General features: G+C 39.3%; 1 protein-coding gene across 2 annotated transcripts in view; it reads left to right on the plus strand.

The window, feature by feature from the left end:
• Window positions 1-425: 425 nt before the first annotated feature.
• Window positions 426-16,907, plus strand: part of TXNDC5 (thioredoxin domain containing 5) — a 21,400-nt gene continuing 4,918 nt past the window's right edge. The window contains exons 1-7 of one of the 2 annotated variants that reach the window (XM_057369117.1): window positions 426-675; window positions 5,024-5,173; window positions 7,879-7,984; window positions 9,278-9,374; window positions 11,718-11,833; window positions 14,008-14,094; window positions 15,829-15,972. In XM_057369117.1, the coding sequence (XP_057225100.1) occupies window positions 458-675; window positions 5,024-5,173; window positions 7,879-7,984; window positions 9,278-9,374; window positions 11,718-11,833; window positions 14,008-14,094; window positions 15,829-15,972 (918 nt within the window). In that variant the 5' untranslated portion in view covers window positions 426-457. Of the gene's footprint in view, window positions 676-967; window positions 1,163-5,023; window positions 5,174-7,878; window positions 7,985-9,277; window positions 9,375-11,717; window positions 11,834-14,007; window positions 14,095-15,828; window positions 15,973-16,907 lie in introns of those variants that run through there. The other variant, XM_057369118.1, reaches the window with a different exon arrangement.

A 16,907-nucleotide genomic window follows, 5' to 3' on the forward strand; every position in this document is an offset into this window, starting at 1 on the left:
TGTGTGTGTGTGTGTGTGTGTGTGTGTGTGTACAAAAAGAGGTAAAATTAGTTATTTTTCAATTTTTTAATATAAATTTATAAATCAATCTAATCAAAATGAAATATGAAAATAGATATTATATGGTATCTGATTAACATCTCAATGCTTTTATAAAACTAAGGATTGCCAGAAAYTACCGTGTTTGTATATAATAAATCGAAAACGTGCAATTATTTTAAATTTTAATATAGATGTATGGAGCAATTTAATTAATAAATAACATAAAAAATAGATGTCGTACGCTCCGTGAATAACACTTTTACAGAACGGTGCGTTTCCAGCAAGGAGGGTCCGGGTGTGCGTGCGGGGGTGCCGGGCGGGAGGCGGGCGGGGGCGGGGGCCGCAGCCGGGGCGGGGCGGGGCGGAGGCGGCCGCGGCCGCCCGGGGCTTTGCCCGTTCGCTCTCCGGCGCTGCCATGGCTCCGCTCCGCTCCGGCCCGGCGTGGTGGCGCGTCCTGTCCCTGGCCGTGCTCGGCTCCGCGCTCTGCGGCCGCCCGGCGCGGGCCGAGCCGGAGCAGGAGCCGGGCCCGGCGGAGGAGGCGGCGGACCCGCACGGGCGGCACCTCTACAGCGCGGAGATGCTGCGGCACGGCGCCGCCGCCGCGCCCCACTTCGTCATGTTCTTCGCCCCGTGGTGGGTACCGAGCGCGGCGCGGCCCGGCCCGCACCCTCCCCCGCCTCTTCCCCGCTGACGTGGCGGCGGGAGGCGCCGGCCGGGCCGGGCCGGGCCCGCGGGGAGGCCGTGGGGTCGCGCCGCCCCGAGCCCGCGGCGGGTCCGGCGGGGAAGGGCAGCCCCGGGGGCCGGGAAGGGCTGGGGACGGGCGGCGGGAGCCTCGCGTGTGCCCGGCCCGGGCCTCGGCGGCCGCGCCGGCCGCCCCCGTCASGGAGGCACAGGATCAGTTCGGCTGGAAGAGACCTCTGAGATCATCGGGTCCAACCTATCGGCGCCCGAAGCCGCCCCGGGCTGGGGCTGCGGGGGGAATCGCTCCGGCTGCCTCAAAGAGGCCGAGAGCAGTCGCAGTTTGGCCACCGTCACTTACTTACCCTGTGCCTCCTAGCCCAGGCTCGCAGATGCTTTCATTGCAGAATTTATGTTCTCTTTGCAATCACGGAATTTAAAGGTACATTCGCTGTGTTAAACGTAGTGCTGTGTCCGGGAGGCCACAGGTAGGAGACCTGGAGAGTTCTCAGGTTTGCAAGAGACCCAACTGGACTTTTGTCTTGGACTGGTATGTTTGGCACAAGAATGGTTGAGATGAGTGAGGGAACGATGCTTTACTGGATATTCCTAGTCAAAAGGACAGTACTTCTCATCTCTGGGTCTTTCTCGTGGTTGTTCATATTCTTCTTTGATGCAGATAAAATAAAGTTAGGGGAACAATATGCAAAAGTTATGTTTTGATTAAAAGTTATCCATTGCTACATGGTGCCATTTAGTCATATGAGAGTCTTTGAAATCCATATCAGGAAAGCATTTCCTTTGAAAACTTCTTTTGTTATTAACATTGACTTATTTATGCCATGTAAAAATGTTAAGAAAAAGCTTCAAAGAGCAGATGCCTTTGTTCTCTGAAGATCACAAAAAGTGGAGGACACCTAACTTGCTGGTGAAGTACTTTTGCCTGGGAGTGCAGTAAGGCCTAAGAAATGCCCATGCAGGGCAGGAGTGCTTCTGTTCTCTTCTGTTCTCTTCTGTTCTCTTCTGTTCTCTTCTGTTCTCTTCTGTTCTCTTCTGTTCTCTTCTGTTCTCTTCTGTTCTCTTCTGTTCTCAGGTGATGATTTCTGTGTCTGTCCACACTTCAGCTGACTGTTTCAGAGACATCCCTAAAAACAGATGAGCTTTCTTTTATCTTGAAACATGGTTTGTAGGAGACCCTGTGCCAAAGGGCTGTTGTAGAGTGTGCTAGATACTGCATAWCCTCAGTGTGGATCAAAGGGAGCGCTGGCCTTGCAGACTTGGATCACACTGTGCCCTTGGGAGGGCTGAGGATCTCTGCCCAATTTAAGAATGAGGGGGCTGTGTTGTTTACTAGGTTTGTTGCGGCTTCTCTGGATGTTCTTCTCATCCTSAGAAAATCTCCAGATTTCTGGGTCTTGGCTTCAAGGCCCTTGGKCTGGATGTCTGGCTCCTAGCAGGCAGCAACAGGGCCAGGTTTCAGGTCCAAGGGAAGAGCAGAACAAAGAGAACATCCAAGTGTCTGAGAGAGGTGCTTAGACACACCAATAGTTTTATTGTCAGTGGGATCAAGGGGCAGCCTGTCTGTCCTGGACTCTATATTAGAGCCTCTTGCCCTGCTCTGAGGTGATGTGCTTAATCTCCTAATGCTTCTCATGGCCCGTTCTCTGTAGTTCCAAGGCAAACAGCAAAGAGCCCAGCATTCAGCTGGGATTGTCTTTCAGATTTATGTGGATGCTGCTAATGTTGCATCATCAGTGCTACCAGTAAGAGCTGGGTTAGAGCCATCACTGCCCTTCTCTTACAGATTCTTGAAACATGTTGCTGAGGGCCTTGCTTGGAAGCAGTGGCGGTTCACGTGAGGTTCTACATTTGTTTCAAATATGGCAGGATGCTCCAAGAAGAGAGCATTCCAAGTCATTTGCCATCAGATTTCATAAGGCTTTTGTTGAGAAGGCTGTCCCACTTGGTAGCTATACTTGGTGGCAGAAGAGTGAGCAGGTTACTCTCTTGATGGCACAAAGTATTCTTAAGTTGTTTGCCATGCCAGTTGCATTTCTACAGAGGAGTCAGGTTCCCCTGGTTCCTTAATGGGAAGGAATCTCAACTGAGTAGTTTCGCTGCATTATTTTGACTCTTGCAGATCTTTTCAACATACATTCTTTCTTGGAAAACCTCTGGCAAGTCCACTGAGCTGCAGCAGAAATGATCATTAGAGTTMATTGTTGTTGAATTGAACCCTGTGGACTGGATTTTACTTCAGCTGGATTCTTTTGTCCAGAGCAAGTGCTGTTCATACTGTTATACATGTCTGTATTTTTAATTGGATAAGGATTTGTGCTGTATCTTTGTGTGGAGCTGCCCTTGCTGGCTGCAGAGCTCAAGCTCTACTGTTGGCCCCTAGAAATGTCTACATTAGTCTCTGGATCTTCATTTATGTTTGTAAATGGATTTTATGGATGCTTGCAACTTTCTACCCCATGTGGGGAGGAAAGAGCAGGATTCATCATTGACACCGGGTCTCCACTGTCTCCAGAAGCTCCTCCAGCTCCACTAACATGTTGTAGAGTAGCAGCAACGAAGGACTGTGTAGGTTCATGAGGCTGAGGGAAGCATGTGATGTTGCATGGTCTTGCTCTTTTTGTTTTTTTACTTTCTTGGTTTATATACTTCCTGGAAACTTAAGAAAAATATTCTGAGGACTGTCTTGTATTTCCTTCCATGTAACACAGGTTTTGTTTTTTTTCTGGCTGGCAAAGACTATTTGATTACCAATTTGGATAGGAACATTTTTCCTGCTTTATTCTGTTTTAGCTTCCATAATCCAAAGAAGGAAGGGAAGGGGTGTGTATATCAGAGATCACAGTGTTAAGTAGGGACAAGGCAGCTCTGTTGTGATTAAAAAACAGGAGGTTAATTAACTGAGATTCCCTTGCCTAGTTTTCCATGCTCTGTTCTTTAACACCAGCCAGTATTACTTTGGTGTTTCAAATCAATGCATCTGCCAGGGGAGAGAACCAGGGTATCTAAAATCCTCTTAATTCAAGCTCTGTGGAGGAGTTGGCGATGGAGGGACTTCAGTCAGAAATTAAGTATTTAAGGAATATTTGATTTTAATAACACATTGTATCCCTTCACCAGGACAATTCAGAATTAGATCACATGGGATGTTKTATTCACCCACATAGTGGGAGCATGTGTCTGGCTGTAACAAAATTTTATTAAGATCAAAAAACATTCTTTATCTTTAAGTAAATCTCTAGTTTTTTTGGGTTTTTTCCCTGTAAATGATATCAGGGTGTCTAGAAAGGTGTGTATCCRTGCAACTTTTCTACAAGTGTACTCAAAATCATTTATAAGAGTGAAACTGTTTTAAGTCAGAGCAATGCTCTCCAAAGTTCTAATGGTGATTTAATTGTTACTTACAAAGTAGACCTTCTASGGCATGCCAAGCAATAACTGCTTTTGTACTGTTAGTCTGAGAATGTTTTCTTTTAATCCAACTTCATATTTTTTACATGTCTTGGAGGGTTGGCAAAAGCAGTCATTAAAGAGAAATGAAAATGCATTCCTTAAAAATTTTCATCATACTTTGAGGAATAGAGTATTGCTATAATGACTTGAAAGACCAGGAAAACAGTGAGAAGAATAATMCCCATTTTCTGCTGCTGGGGAGGTGCTGTTGTAGCAACTGTGTGGAGCCAGTTTTCTGTGTGCATGCAGATATGAGGAGCTGATGGTGTGCTCCTGGGACAGAGCACAGGGTGGGARGATTTTTACAGAATCACAGGATATTCTGAGTTGGAAAGGACCCACAGTGGTCATCAAGATTYTGGGAAACTGTGTTCAGAAATCAGTTGTGATGTTTCTTGACTCGTGTGTTACAATTCCTGTGAAGCACAGAAGTGCAAGTGGCATTACAAAGAGGCTAGAAACTATTATCTTCTTACCTACTGCTAAAAAAAATAAAAATAAAAAAAAAAAATTTAAATATTTGAATGTAAAGAAAGCAAGCTGGACAACCTTGTAGGATTTTTCTAGAAAGCTAGAAGACTGACAGTGTATCTTGATGATTCTTAAGTGAGATATGTCTGCCACATGCTACAGTTCTTAATAGGATTTGCTGTTGTTTGCTGTTGTAATAGTGCTTGAGTATGAAAGATTCCTGATYTAACTGATTTAACTTTTGATTTAAATCTTTTTTTTTTTTAAATTTATCAAAATCACCATTCTGCATATGACTTTTCCTGGGCTCATTCCCTTCTAAGTGTGTGCAGCTAGTAATATCTCGTTCCTTCTGTCACAGGTGTGGACATTGTCAGCGCCTCCAGCCAACTTGGAATGATTTGGGAGATAAATACAACAGCATGGAAAACCCACAGGTCTATATTGTTAAAGTGGATTGTACTGTAGATATTCCACTGTGCTCTGAATTTGGCGTGCGAGGATACCCTACGTAAGTATAGAAAGAAGTCTGCTCCTATTTTTCTTTTTTAGTTTTCCGTGATTCTCTGCCAGTTTCTTGAAGCCTACTTCTAAGCTGTATTTTTGCTGGGTTTCTTTGTAGCCCTTCAGACTTGCTATGTGCATTTTAAGCCTTTTTACTATGTTGCCAATATCATGTGATACATAGTAGTCCTATGCTTTTGTTGTTTGGTTGGTTTTTTTTCTCTAAGAAGCTTTTATGTCTTGGAAGGTGGCTATGTTTAACTGCAGTCCACAATTTTCCTGTTCTTTTGTCTGGGAGTACCCCTTTCTGAAGCAAGAGTACATCATGCAGCTGTGATATGCATGACAGAGCTGGTTTCTACTAAAAGTACTTTTAAAAATAACTTGCCACACAAGTTTGTCAGTACACCGCACCATTCCAATTGTTTTATAGGTGATCTCTTACATTTTTGGTGACCTTAGTGMTCATAAAGCAATAAACTAATAGTATCACTTAGCATAGCAGTGGTGATATTGTGTGGACGTTTTTCTAGATAAGTTTGCTTGTATTGTTTATATAACTTATATAAGTTTGCTAGTATTTTAAGGTTGTTATGTTTATGCTGTTATAAAGGATGTGTGTCTTATTACCTCCACATGGGTAGGTGGAACATGTCTAGAATATCTATGAGAGGCCAGTGCCTTTGGTTAGATATGTGTTCCCTTTTAACTGCCTAAAAGGATTTATTTTTCATTTGTTTCTTCTTTAAAGCCTTTTCCAAATATGGATGGGATCATTTTAACTGCTTTATCAATTACTCATCTTAGTGGGGATGAGGAGAGACTGTAATCATCTGTAGCCCTTCCACAGCCCATATTTTTCAGTTTSCTTCCCTTTGCTCACTTTGTCTGGTGTTTTTGCCAGTCCCAGCAGCAGCCTGAACTTTTCATTTGCTCCTGGCTGCACCCACTTGGACACAGATGAGTGYGACTGAGTAGAAGTTGAGAGTTATAAATAGCACAGTCCTTGTAAAGATAGGAATGGTCCTTAAGGGCAGTGTCTTAGTACCACTACAAATATCAAGGAAAAATGAATATTACGCTTCTGCTTTCATATCTCCAGAAGTGAGCATTGGTTGTCGTAGCATATTTGCATAGATTATATTGTGGTGCTGTTCYTCATATAATAGACTGGCAAAGATTTTTGAATAGGAAAAAATCAATGGATGTGTAATTGCTGGAGGGCTTTTTCCCCTCCCTCCTCTTTAAGGTCATTGAATATATAGGAATCGTTAGTGCTTGCTTTCATCTATCTGAAAAGTAAAAATAATAAGGCAGTCATCTGYTAGGTATAGAAATATAGCAATGAAGGGGAATTCATGGTATCAGCTCTCTTCCTGTCTGAGTCAGTTTTGAGGTAGCTTGTTTCTATAAACCTCCAGCAAGGGAAATTTCACAGCTTCCTCAGGCAAAGGTATTGTCTCAAGTCCAGGATGTGCTGATCTCTACACTGTTTTTCCAAACACCTGTCAAAGGAAAGGCTGCATCCYCTTTTCATCCCCTCAGAGAAAAAGTGGTTCAGCAGGTCCCTGCCCTTCTTGGTACAGTTCTGTCAGAATTATTTGCTGCTGCGAAATAAATATTCTCTCAACTGAACTAGAGAAAAATTAACCTTGTTTGAAGAAAATAAAAGTGCAGCTAACTTTTTTAAAGCTGTTACCTTAACTTTTTTTGCTTTTTAAAAGTAATGCCAGGAGGTGTGTTTTAGATTTTTTTTTTCATTTTTGTTGCTTCCTTGCTATTTTGACTTTYTATCATCACAAAGAACATGCAAGAATACCTTGAATAGAAAGGACAGTGGGATCTTCTATGTCTTTTGAATATATTTGCATTATGTGTTTTTTCAACACTTTMATAAGTTCATTTCTTCCAACGGTGGAACAAGAAGAGAGAGAAAAACATTTCAAGAAGCAAAAGAAGCAGTACAAAATGACAGCTTGGCAAAGGGAACTCAGGGCTAGGTGACAGTARTAACTGAAACTCTCATTTGCTTTAAAAAATAAAAGTAGGTCAGAATTCATGTCACACCAAATATATTTCCAATTTTAATTTAATATTTAGTAGTAGAACCTTTAGGTAGTTTATKGAAAAGTTTTGATAGCAATTATTAAATGTTACAGTAATGAAGTCTGAATGCCTACAAGCTGTCACTTCTTGTCCTATTAACTTGTTTCAGTATATTTTTAATCAGTATAATACCATATGAAAAGTCCTACACTACAAGAGCAGTCAGGGTACAAAAGGTGAGAAGGAAATTCCTGGGAMAATAAGCATTAGATATTTTTCCTTTGGTGATGGAGGGAGGTGAACAAAACAAAACTATGCTCTTTGACAGACTGAAATAAGATTCACAGAACTAAATACTGCAGTTTTTAATTTGATCTTGCTTATTGATCAAACTAATACTAGGCTATGTTGATTTTTAGCAAGGTATATTTTTTTTCCTCTTTTTAAAATCTTCTTTAAAAGCTTACATGGGAGTGAAAAAGTGTCCTAAATTCCAGCCAGGACACTTGAATCTGAAAGGGATGCCTGCTGCYGATGTTTCTAGTCAAGAGATCTGTTACTGCAGCTTGAGCAGCATTGCTGTGGATTAGCAAAGCACATTATCTTTGAGAATGTTTCCTGTGTGAAAATTTTTGCCTCATTTTTTTCTACATTTTGATCCTTTAGCCTAAAGCTCCTTAAACCAGGACAAGAACCTCTGAAATACCAAGGCCCTAGGGACTTCCAGGCACTGGAAAACTGGATGTTGGAGAAACTAAATGAGGAACCATCTGTAAGTGAAAAGGAAATAAGAAAAGGAAGCACTCTTTTCTGYAGACTTGATTATCTTTTGCTTCTTTAAGTTAAGTTTCAATTTCCAGGAGGAAATCTGCCCCTGAGAATAAAAGCCAGGTTTCAGTATCAATCTGAAACAGCTTACACGTAAATCAGARTAGTAATTAGAACTGTCATCCTATGACCCACTCTCTGTTTCCTGCATTTATAACTACAGTAYATAATGCAGTTTTAATGCTTGTAATTTTGAAATTTTATGATGCAGCCCTTGATGTCAATTCATTTGACACCTGTAGACCATAATGTTTCTAGAATAAGAAAAGCAATTTAGTTCTAATGCATTATAAATTGCTTTTGGGCTTAATWACCTCTTAAAATATGAATGCCATCTTTAGTTCMGTTACTTTCTGATAATGCTGTGGCCTAAAGAAAGARTTTAAAATGATCAGTTAARTAAGATAAACTAATATAATCTSTARGAAAATCCTTAAKTTTAGGGGTAGCCTTCACATACAGAAACCGAGCCTTGCCTAAAATTAATTTTGTGATTGTTGTTTCTAATCAAGATAAAGATTTTGTTATTTCTGAATGTGATTATATTTGAACAAACATGGTATTTTTAATAATTAAACATTAAATGCTAAACTTTTAGCATTTTAAGAAATACACATTGAGGTTCCCAAAATATTCTTTTCTTATATATAACCCTTAGCTCTAGGGTTAGATTCCAGAAAGTATTCACTTGCTTTTGCTTAAATGCTCTTGAGTTTCTTGCAAGTTATAGGTATGAAATTTTTGCTCTATTTCCATTGTTGCTGTCTTCATGGAGCCATTAGGTAGACAGCATTCCTTCTGGCATTAGGGGAGCAGAAAATAGCTTTTGCACTATTTTTGAATAGCCCAGAGACCATTGACATGAGTGTGCTGGCAGTTGTGGCCAATGTGTGATGCTCTGGAGGAACTGTTATATAATTTAAGCGTGTTAATATACAGTGATGCCATGAATGCTGCAGCAATTACTGTGCTCTGTGACTACTACAGCACAGTGAAAGGCTGGTATTCCACAGACTGTGGTAAATCTCTTTTATGTGGCAATCCTTTTCACCTTTTGCTTTCAAGTAGTTGTTTGTTAGGAAACATTAGGTACCTAAATCAAGCTAAATAAGGATGTTGCTTTAGCAATGTAAAATTTTAGAATCTACRGCACTATCACAGAATGGTGTGATATAGGAAACAAATGTTGTGTCTTTGCTGTAGAAGAGAAATAAAAGTTAATTTTTCTCATGAATAGGACCCAGAATCTGATGYGGAACCACCAAAAGCCCCTGAACCTAAGCAGGGAATGTATGAACTCTCAGCAGACAATTTCAAGATGCACATAGCAGAAGGTAACTGTTTTTCCCTAAGAAGAAAAACTTGGTTACAGAGGCATTAGTAGTGGAAAGTCTGTACCAGAAATGTTAGTTTTCAGGGTACCTCCTTCCCACTTTTATTTTCCAATAATACCTAGTGAAAGAGAAYGAAGCTGCAAACTATGTAAAAAGGCWCTAGTTWAATTACATATTGYAGACCATGAGAAACTTTAAATACAGCATTCAGAAARCAGTAAAATTATGTCTCCTAACCCCAGGGAAGAAGCTAGTGGGGCTTGCTCAACTATACTGTCTCTTTTCCTTAGCTCCTTGCTCAGTCACAGCCTTGCCATTTTGTGTTTTTGCAAGTCCCATTTCCTCCTTCCCAAAGTGCTGGCTTGTTCTTCCTCCCAGGCTGTTATTCTGGACAAGTACAATCCACCCGCTTCCTCCTTCCAGCCCCCATCCCACTCCAGCCTGGCCCTTTATTTGATATTGTTTAGCTTCCTTCCTCCACAATTTAATGTGGGCAAAACACTTGGTCTGTTTGGCTATTTTGGAAAATATTTTGTCTGGAAGCTTTAAAATTAATGCCAGAAGGGATATCTAATATAGAAAATTTCACCCCTCACATAATGGTTTTTTAGACAATGAACAAAATCTTACCATACAAACTTTGGGCTGGCATGACAACAGAGGATCCTACTCTCTCTACCTGTTATCCCAAAAAGAAAGGCTGGATAAATGTCTGCCCATTTGATATCACTAGGGAGGCAGATACTAGAACTTCTCAAAGTAACCATTAACTGRTTAGAAATATTTTTATGTGTAAAACTGCATTTTGTGCAGGTAACTTAAAATTTCCTGGTGTGTGTAGCTTCGTGCAGAATTAAATCAAAATTCTTATTGAATTTTCCTCTAAACCATCAGGGAGATGCTGAGCATTTATCAATTTAACTATCYTCTCAGACTACAAAGTTCAGTACATTGTAAATGTTTTTAATATTTTTATTATGTATCCATTGGCCATCACAGAGGAGATGTTCTCATGGTCATATCTGATGGTTAAGTAAGTTTACTATCATCCGTAAATCTGTTGTCCTCTCTTGATTTTAGTTGCAAGAAGTTCAGTGCTTAAATTTAACATGAGGCGTAACAGTCACACCAGCAAGGTTGACTTCTGTTCTTAAATAGCCTTCTTTTACCCTTTTGCTGCTCTGGGACAAAAATAAATGATATTGTGTTCTATTTTAGAGTATGTCAGAGCATGAGGTAAAGAATAGCTGATTTTGAATAAATGTTCTTACTAATTCGTGACAAATTTAATTTTGCAGTTTACTTGACCAACACAGAGCATGTCAATCAGTTCAAAAGTCTCCCACATGCCGACCAATCAAGTTGGAGTACACTGTTACTACAGTTTGTTTCCTAGTTATTTTGTGCTACATTTCRTCTGACCTCCCTTTGTGGACAAGCCCTCAAACTAGAAATGAATTCAATTAATACCAACCCCAAAGCAGTCTTCAAAGCATTATGAGTAATTCTGTTAAAACAGCTTTTCTCCAGTTGCTGGTGTTTCCTGCAAATTAATTTGATTTTTTTCCTTGTTTTAATTAAGTTMATTTTTGTTGCCTTGATGTGTGCAAAAATGTGCAGCAATTTGAATTAATTAATCTTAATTGAAAGAAATTGCATGTTCTAGTACTTTKCAATCAATAATATACTTTTAAATTAAACATTAATAGGAGATAGCACTGAGACTCTCTTCTGCATAAAATACCACAAACATCTTCTAAAGGAAGCAATTTCTGAGTAGTTGACATGAAAATTTGAAGAGCAGGGCAGAAAAATGAGAATGGAAAACTGAACAACATTTTTTTGGTAATTCATGAATTTAAGCATTTCTTAGGAAACACCACTGCATGAAGTTGAATACTGTTCAACTAGGCTACCAAGTTGTTTCTTTAAGAAATACACTTCGAGATTCCTGTTTTCAACAGGAATGTTAGGTTGTTATCAACAAATATTCCTTGGTAGTTCCTTCTACTCTCTAACAGGGCAACTGGTTGACATGGTAGAATTAAACACTAAGGTAAATAATAAGGTAAAAAATATGACTTTTAATACCTCACTTGTTGGCTGGAGATTGCAAAACTGTTGGGATTTTCAGGAAATTTGGCAATGCTGTGGGACTGCATACTGTATTGAAAACCTAACTGCTGAAGTATTTTGTCCTGGCCTTTGATGCACAGTGTTTCCTATCTTTAACTCAGGAAATACCATGATAAATTTGCAGCCTGAGATTAGTACCTAGGCTTTAATTGCAGCCAAGTTCATTCCAAATAAGCTAAATATTTTTTTCACTTTTTTACTTAAAAGGTAATCACTTCATCAAGTTCTTTGCCCCTTGGTGTGGTCACTGCAAGGCTTTGGCCCCAACCTGGGAACAGCTGGCTCAAGCCTTTGAGCACTCAGAAACTGTAAAGATTGGTAAGGTARGTGAAGCACTCTTAGTCTGAAAATATGATCTGTGCCAATGTATGTTTCAGCCAAGAATCATGCCTTTTGTGCTATGATTTGCAAATAACAATTGCTTTGTTTGTCACCTCTTAAATCCTTTTATAGTCATAGTTTRTGTTTTAATTTTGAGATGGTCATTTTTTTTTTCTCACACATCTGCAGTTAACAGGACTCTCCCATTTTAAGCAAAGCCTTGTTGCAAACACAGCTGCCTCTCTGTATTTCAGAGAGAGCTGGGAATAAGTCTAGTACTTCAGATGTAGGGAGTAATATTTTGAGATWTGGGATCTTTTATGTGTCTGCTTTGTCAGAATTTTATAGACTTCAGTATTTATTTTAAGTAGGAAAGTGACTTCTAATTTGTTCTTTGCAGCACTGGATTCCTTAGCAAGTTTTAGCCCTACTGGCTATTTATGATTAGTTATTTCTTTTTTATTTTTTGGTTTTGGTTTTTTTTCCTSCTTTTCCCCATAAAACTTTTAAAAGGTTTCAGGGGGTCTTACACCTTAAAAATTGATATCTTGTTCCTGCTTTACTATTTCTCTTAGGGTTGATAACCAGGTTCTGTGGTGTATTTACCATGGGAGCTTGTTACTTGTACGTGGAGTGACTTCTGTGCAGAGGTACGGAGGTGGTCTGGCAATTGYAGTTACTGGCTTTATTTGCTGACCCATACCTAAGTCTGAGTGGCTCACGATGGAAATCCCTCTGTATTTGCCAACAGTGGAAATTGGACCAGGTGCAACTTCCACGTCCCTAAACTTTCACATTGGTTCCACTGATCCCACTGATCTGAAATACTGCATGGCAGCAGTGTTGTCAGTTCTGCAGGGGGGCTCTCCCTCTGCTGTCTTCCCTGCCTCTGCCCTCACAGCACTTTCAGCTGTAGTAGGAGGGATGRACTTGACTTATTTTTTAAGATTTTTTTTTAATGCTTTGAAAATCTGTTAATTCAGGTATGCTGTACGTGTGCAGCACAGGTCAGCATAGTTGAACTTTAGAGGAAACATATATATATATGCATCTATATTTATATATTTATATATATATGTATATAAGCACAGTTGAACTTCAGAGAAGACATATATATATATATATATATATATATATATACATATATATATATACACATATATATGACTTGGTGGAAATAAAGTTAGATTCCCTCTGTGAATAAAAAATTGGAAGCTATTTCTCCTTTGAAGCCTTCTGTACTTTTTGATACCCTTGTTTGCTGTCTTATGAAATCATTGCTTAASTTGCTTTCTGAAGTTACCATTCTCTGATGCCCAGGGAAAAATAAACAATAATTTTCCAAAATTTCTGTTTTAATCAGTTGTCTGTGCTGTTTGCAGTTTGTATTACTGAGAGTTGCTATTTAATACCACTGCTATGATTTGTCTTGATGCTTACACAATTTTGTGTAACTGTATAGCTTGTGAAGCATGTCTTGAAACATGTCTTGGCTAAGATTTTAAGTCTGTAAGTAAACAGGAAACACAACTGTTTCTAAGAAGGTTGAACCATGACCTTCATCTAATCTGGGAGASTAGGGTCTTAACACTGTAATCTTTAGAACTGATCTTCAGTGAAAAGGTTATAAACTAGTAACTTTACAGACTGGTTAGTGACATATTAGAATTGAATTTTGCTATGCACTTGGAGCTTCCCTTGGAATACTCACTAGCTGTTGACATGTCTTCTGAAGTCTTTAAAGAGTAGYCTTTCAAAAAATGGGTGAGCCAGTAGATCTTCACTTTAAAGCTCTGTCACATTAGTGTTTTGTGTCTCATTGTCCATGTACTGCTTTTTATTAGCTGAGAATACCAAGTAATTGAAATACATAATTATGTCTTCATTGTTCTTTGTAACTGCTACTACTTCCTTCTAGCCATACCTCCCTCCCCGATCCCTCCTTAAAATAAATAAATCAATCAAATACACACAGAGCCTGCCAATTATACAACCAAACCACTGTTTGGAAGGCAGACATAATCATTCTCAAGACAGTACTTGGTACTGAGCTTTGCCAAGCCTTGTATTACTTGTTCCTGTATTTTTCTGACCTTTTAAACAAGGGCARCTGTGATGCTTGCTGTATGTTTATTTTGGGCACTGAATAGTTTTGGGTTTTATTCCCAAAATGTAGGTTGACTGTACCCAGCATTATGAAGTCTGCTCTGAAACCCAAGTTCGTGGTTATCCCACACTCCTCTGGTTTAGGAATGGTGAAAAGGTGAGTCTGAAAGTTCAGCAAAAGATCATACCATTTTTCTCTGAATTATATTTAGACTATGCTTACAGCCTGGAAAAAAAAATAAAGTGGACATAAACAAAAGTTTGCTTGTGAAAGAAAATATGTTGGAGGTTCATTTGGGTACAGGAAGAGGTAGGCTTTGTCCACAGATAAAAGTTAAAGGTTTTTGCTCTCTATGTTTTGCAGACAAACTGCTATGATGTTGATAAATGTGTAAGCAGTATCTCCAGTTATGCTGCTGTGTGGGAGGATTCTGGGTTTACTTTATCATATTTTACTTTCTGTGGAACACAACAACATAACTGAAATAGAAATAATAATGAAGTATGTAATTTTCACAATGTGTRTCACAAGGTTCTCATCTCTAAGTGGTGCTCATCTGCTGAATGATGTCCAGAGATGCAAATTTTCYTTCTTATATAAACCTGAACATTTCACATGACACTGTGAGTGAGAATCCTGTGGGCCCAGTTGGCATTTTTCCATGCAGAAATTCAAAGAACTAAAGTGTTTTGAAATTGTGGGGGGGATAAAATATTTATAAATACTACATACATGAACAGCAACAAATAAATATATTATAAATTGTAATGTTATTTATACTCTATTTCACAATCTGAAGATTAGTTTAATGTATTCAATGGATATTAAAAACAGGCCTGCAAGAGAACCCACCCKGAAAATGTGTAGAAAGAGTTCCAATAATAATGGAAAGTTGAAGAGATGTCTGTTCTTCCTTCTTATGTRTAGAAGATTGTATGATGTTTCTTAAAGAATCTTCCTGGTCTGCAAGAAGAGACACATCTTGCAGCCCACACCACATGGGACCGCATCTTGAGAATTCTGTCCAAAAGGGATATGTAATGCCTCAAAGATATGATCACTCTTCTGAACAGAAAAAAATAATACTTTTCACAGACAATCCTAAGGGCAATCATGCAAGAGCCAGTTTGAAGAGTGTTAACAGTGGATTTGAGACTAGAAGCTGCTCACAAGTGTTCTGGTTTCTTGTTCTGGCAATCTCTTGATTGTYTTGTTCTCTAGGCTTGTGAAAGTGCCTGAAATACGGGGAAGCATCCAGGGCAAACTGTGACCTCAAAAGTCTGTCTGGCTGACTGCATTATGTGCAGGTTAAAAAATAGGATTAGACTTTTGTGAGAGTGGTGCCATTGGAAATGTCTGCCCCACAGCAGGYTGCTGTTATCTCTTGCTCCCAGGTGCACTTGGGTGTCAGAGTACATTGCCTTACTATTTGTGTTTTCCAAGGATTAGTGACAAGTGTGTAGACCAAAGGAATGACTGTGGTCAGGTTTTCAGCCCTGTCAAAGCACTGTGTAGAGCTCACAGGATAACAGAGACYACACCCAAATAGCAATGGATGTTTTATTGTTCCTTGCAGTTGYTTTAGGTTCAAAAAATTAAAACTTTGAAAAAGCTGACTAGAGTAAGAGAAGAAAAACTTTGCTTCTACATTTTTAAAATACCTTTCATTTCAAAGAAATATTAGATTGTTCTCTTCAACTACTACTGAATAATCTATGGCAAAAGCTGAAGATGTGGCGTGAATGGAATGCTATGGAGAGGTTTCASAACTAGATAATCATATTTATTATTAATTTCCTATCACATGGAAATCTTATGTGTTCCTGGTAATTGTTTGTTTGCTACATTWACTGCATATACAATGTTGCACAAACTGTTTGATTGTTGTAGGGTGACCAGTACAAAGGGAAGAGGGACTTTGATTCCTTAAAGGAATATGTGGATTCCCAACTACAGAGCTCTGGGAAAGAGCCACCAGCAGATAARCCTGCTGAAGCCCCACAGCCACCGCCTGCAGAGCCCACCCATGCTGAGGTAAGTGATCCTTCATGCTGCAGCAATGTAAAGTGTTCAGACTGTCACAGCAGCCTATCCAAGACTTCCAGGTGTTTTTCTCTCTCTGATAGCTTGACAACTTTTAGATGTAAACTGTACCAAATACTGTCCTAGTTATTTTTTAGTAATTTTAATGAGTGGAATCCTAGGGATACTGTTATAAGACTGATGAAGAATAAAAAGTCTGATTCCTATTTTATGGTTTTAATACCTTGTTTAGATACAGGCATAAATGTGGTATTTTTGGTCCATGGAACTGCTGACGCTTGGGTCTGTACGGCACCATATTTTGTATTTAGAGAGATGAACATTTATTGCAAGGTTATCACTTGAACCCAGGAGGATGATGCACATTGCCAAGCCCCTAAAAAAAGCCAGGGTTCTATACTTAGAAATTTATCTGCAGAAATAATGAACAAAGATTATGAAGGCCACTACCAATATGGTAAGATAATGTGTCCTGTGACAAGAAAACTCCTTGGTGTTYGGAGACTCATTTAAGTCTTGATTGTAGGAGCTACAGATTTACAAATATTGTCAAGGAATTTGCAGAAATAACATTTGTGTAGTTGTAGTTMATGTCATTTCATTTTCTGTCTTTTCCCATCATTTTGGCATTTCATCTGCCATTTTTCTTGGAGATGAATGAAAAGTTGGTGACGCTGGGAATTTAGAAATTGTTTTCAAGCATAATTGTTCATGAAATGTGTAGAACATAGTTTCTGCCTATAAAATAAGGGACAGGGATTAACACTCCCTTGGGATGTAGAATGAGCTTAAGTAATTAGGCATCAGTGTTATTAGTATAAATGCAGTTTGTATTCAGTTTCTCACAGGAGAATATTACCTTTCCCAGTTGACTTTTCCAGCAGCATTACCCATCTTGCATAAAGTGGCTTTACAAACATTATAGA

Source organism: Malurus melanocephalus, unplaced genomic scaffold, assembly GCF_030028575.1.
Source record: "Malurus melanocephalus ecotype Western Australia unplaced genomic scaffold, MMel_1.1 scaffold_103, whole genome shotgun sequence".
NCBI classification, from domain to species: Eukaryota; Metazoa; Chordata; class Aves; order Passeriformes; family Maluridae; genus Malurus; species Malurus melanocephalus.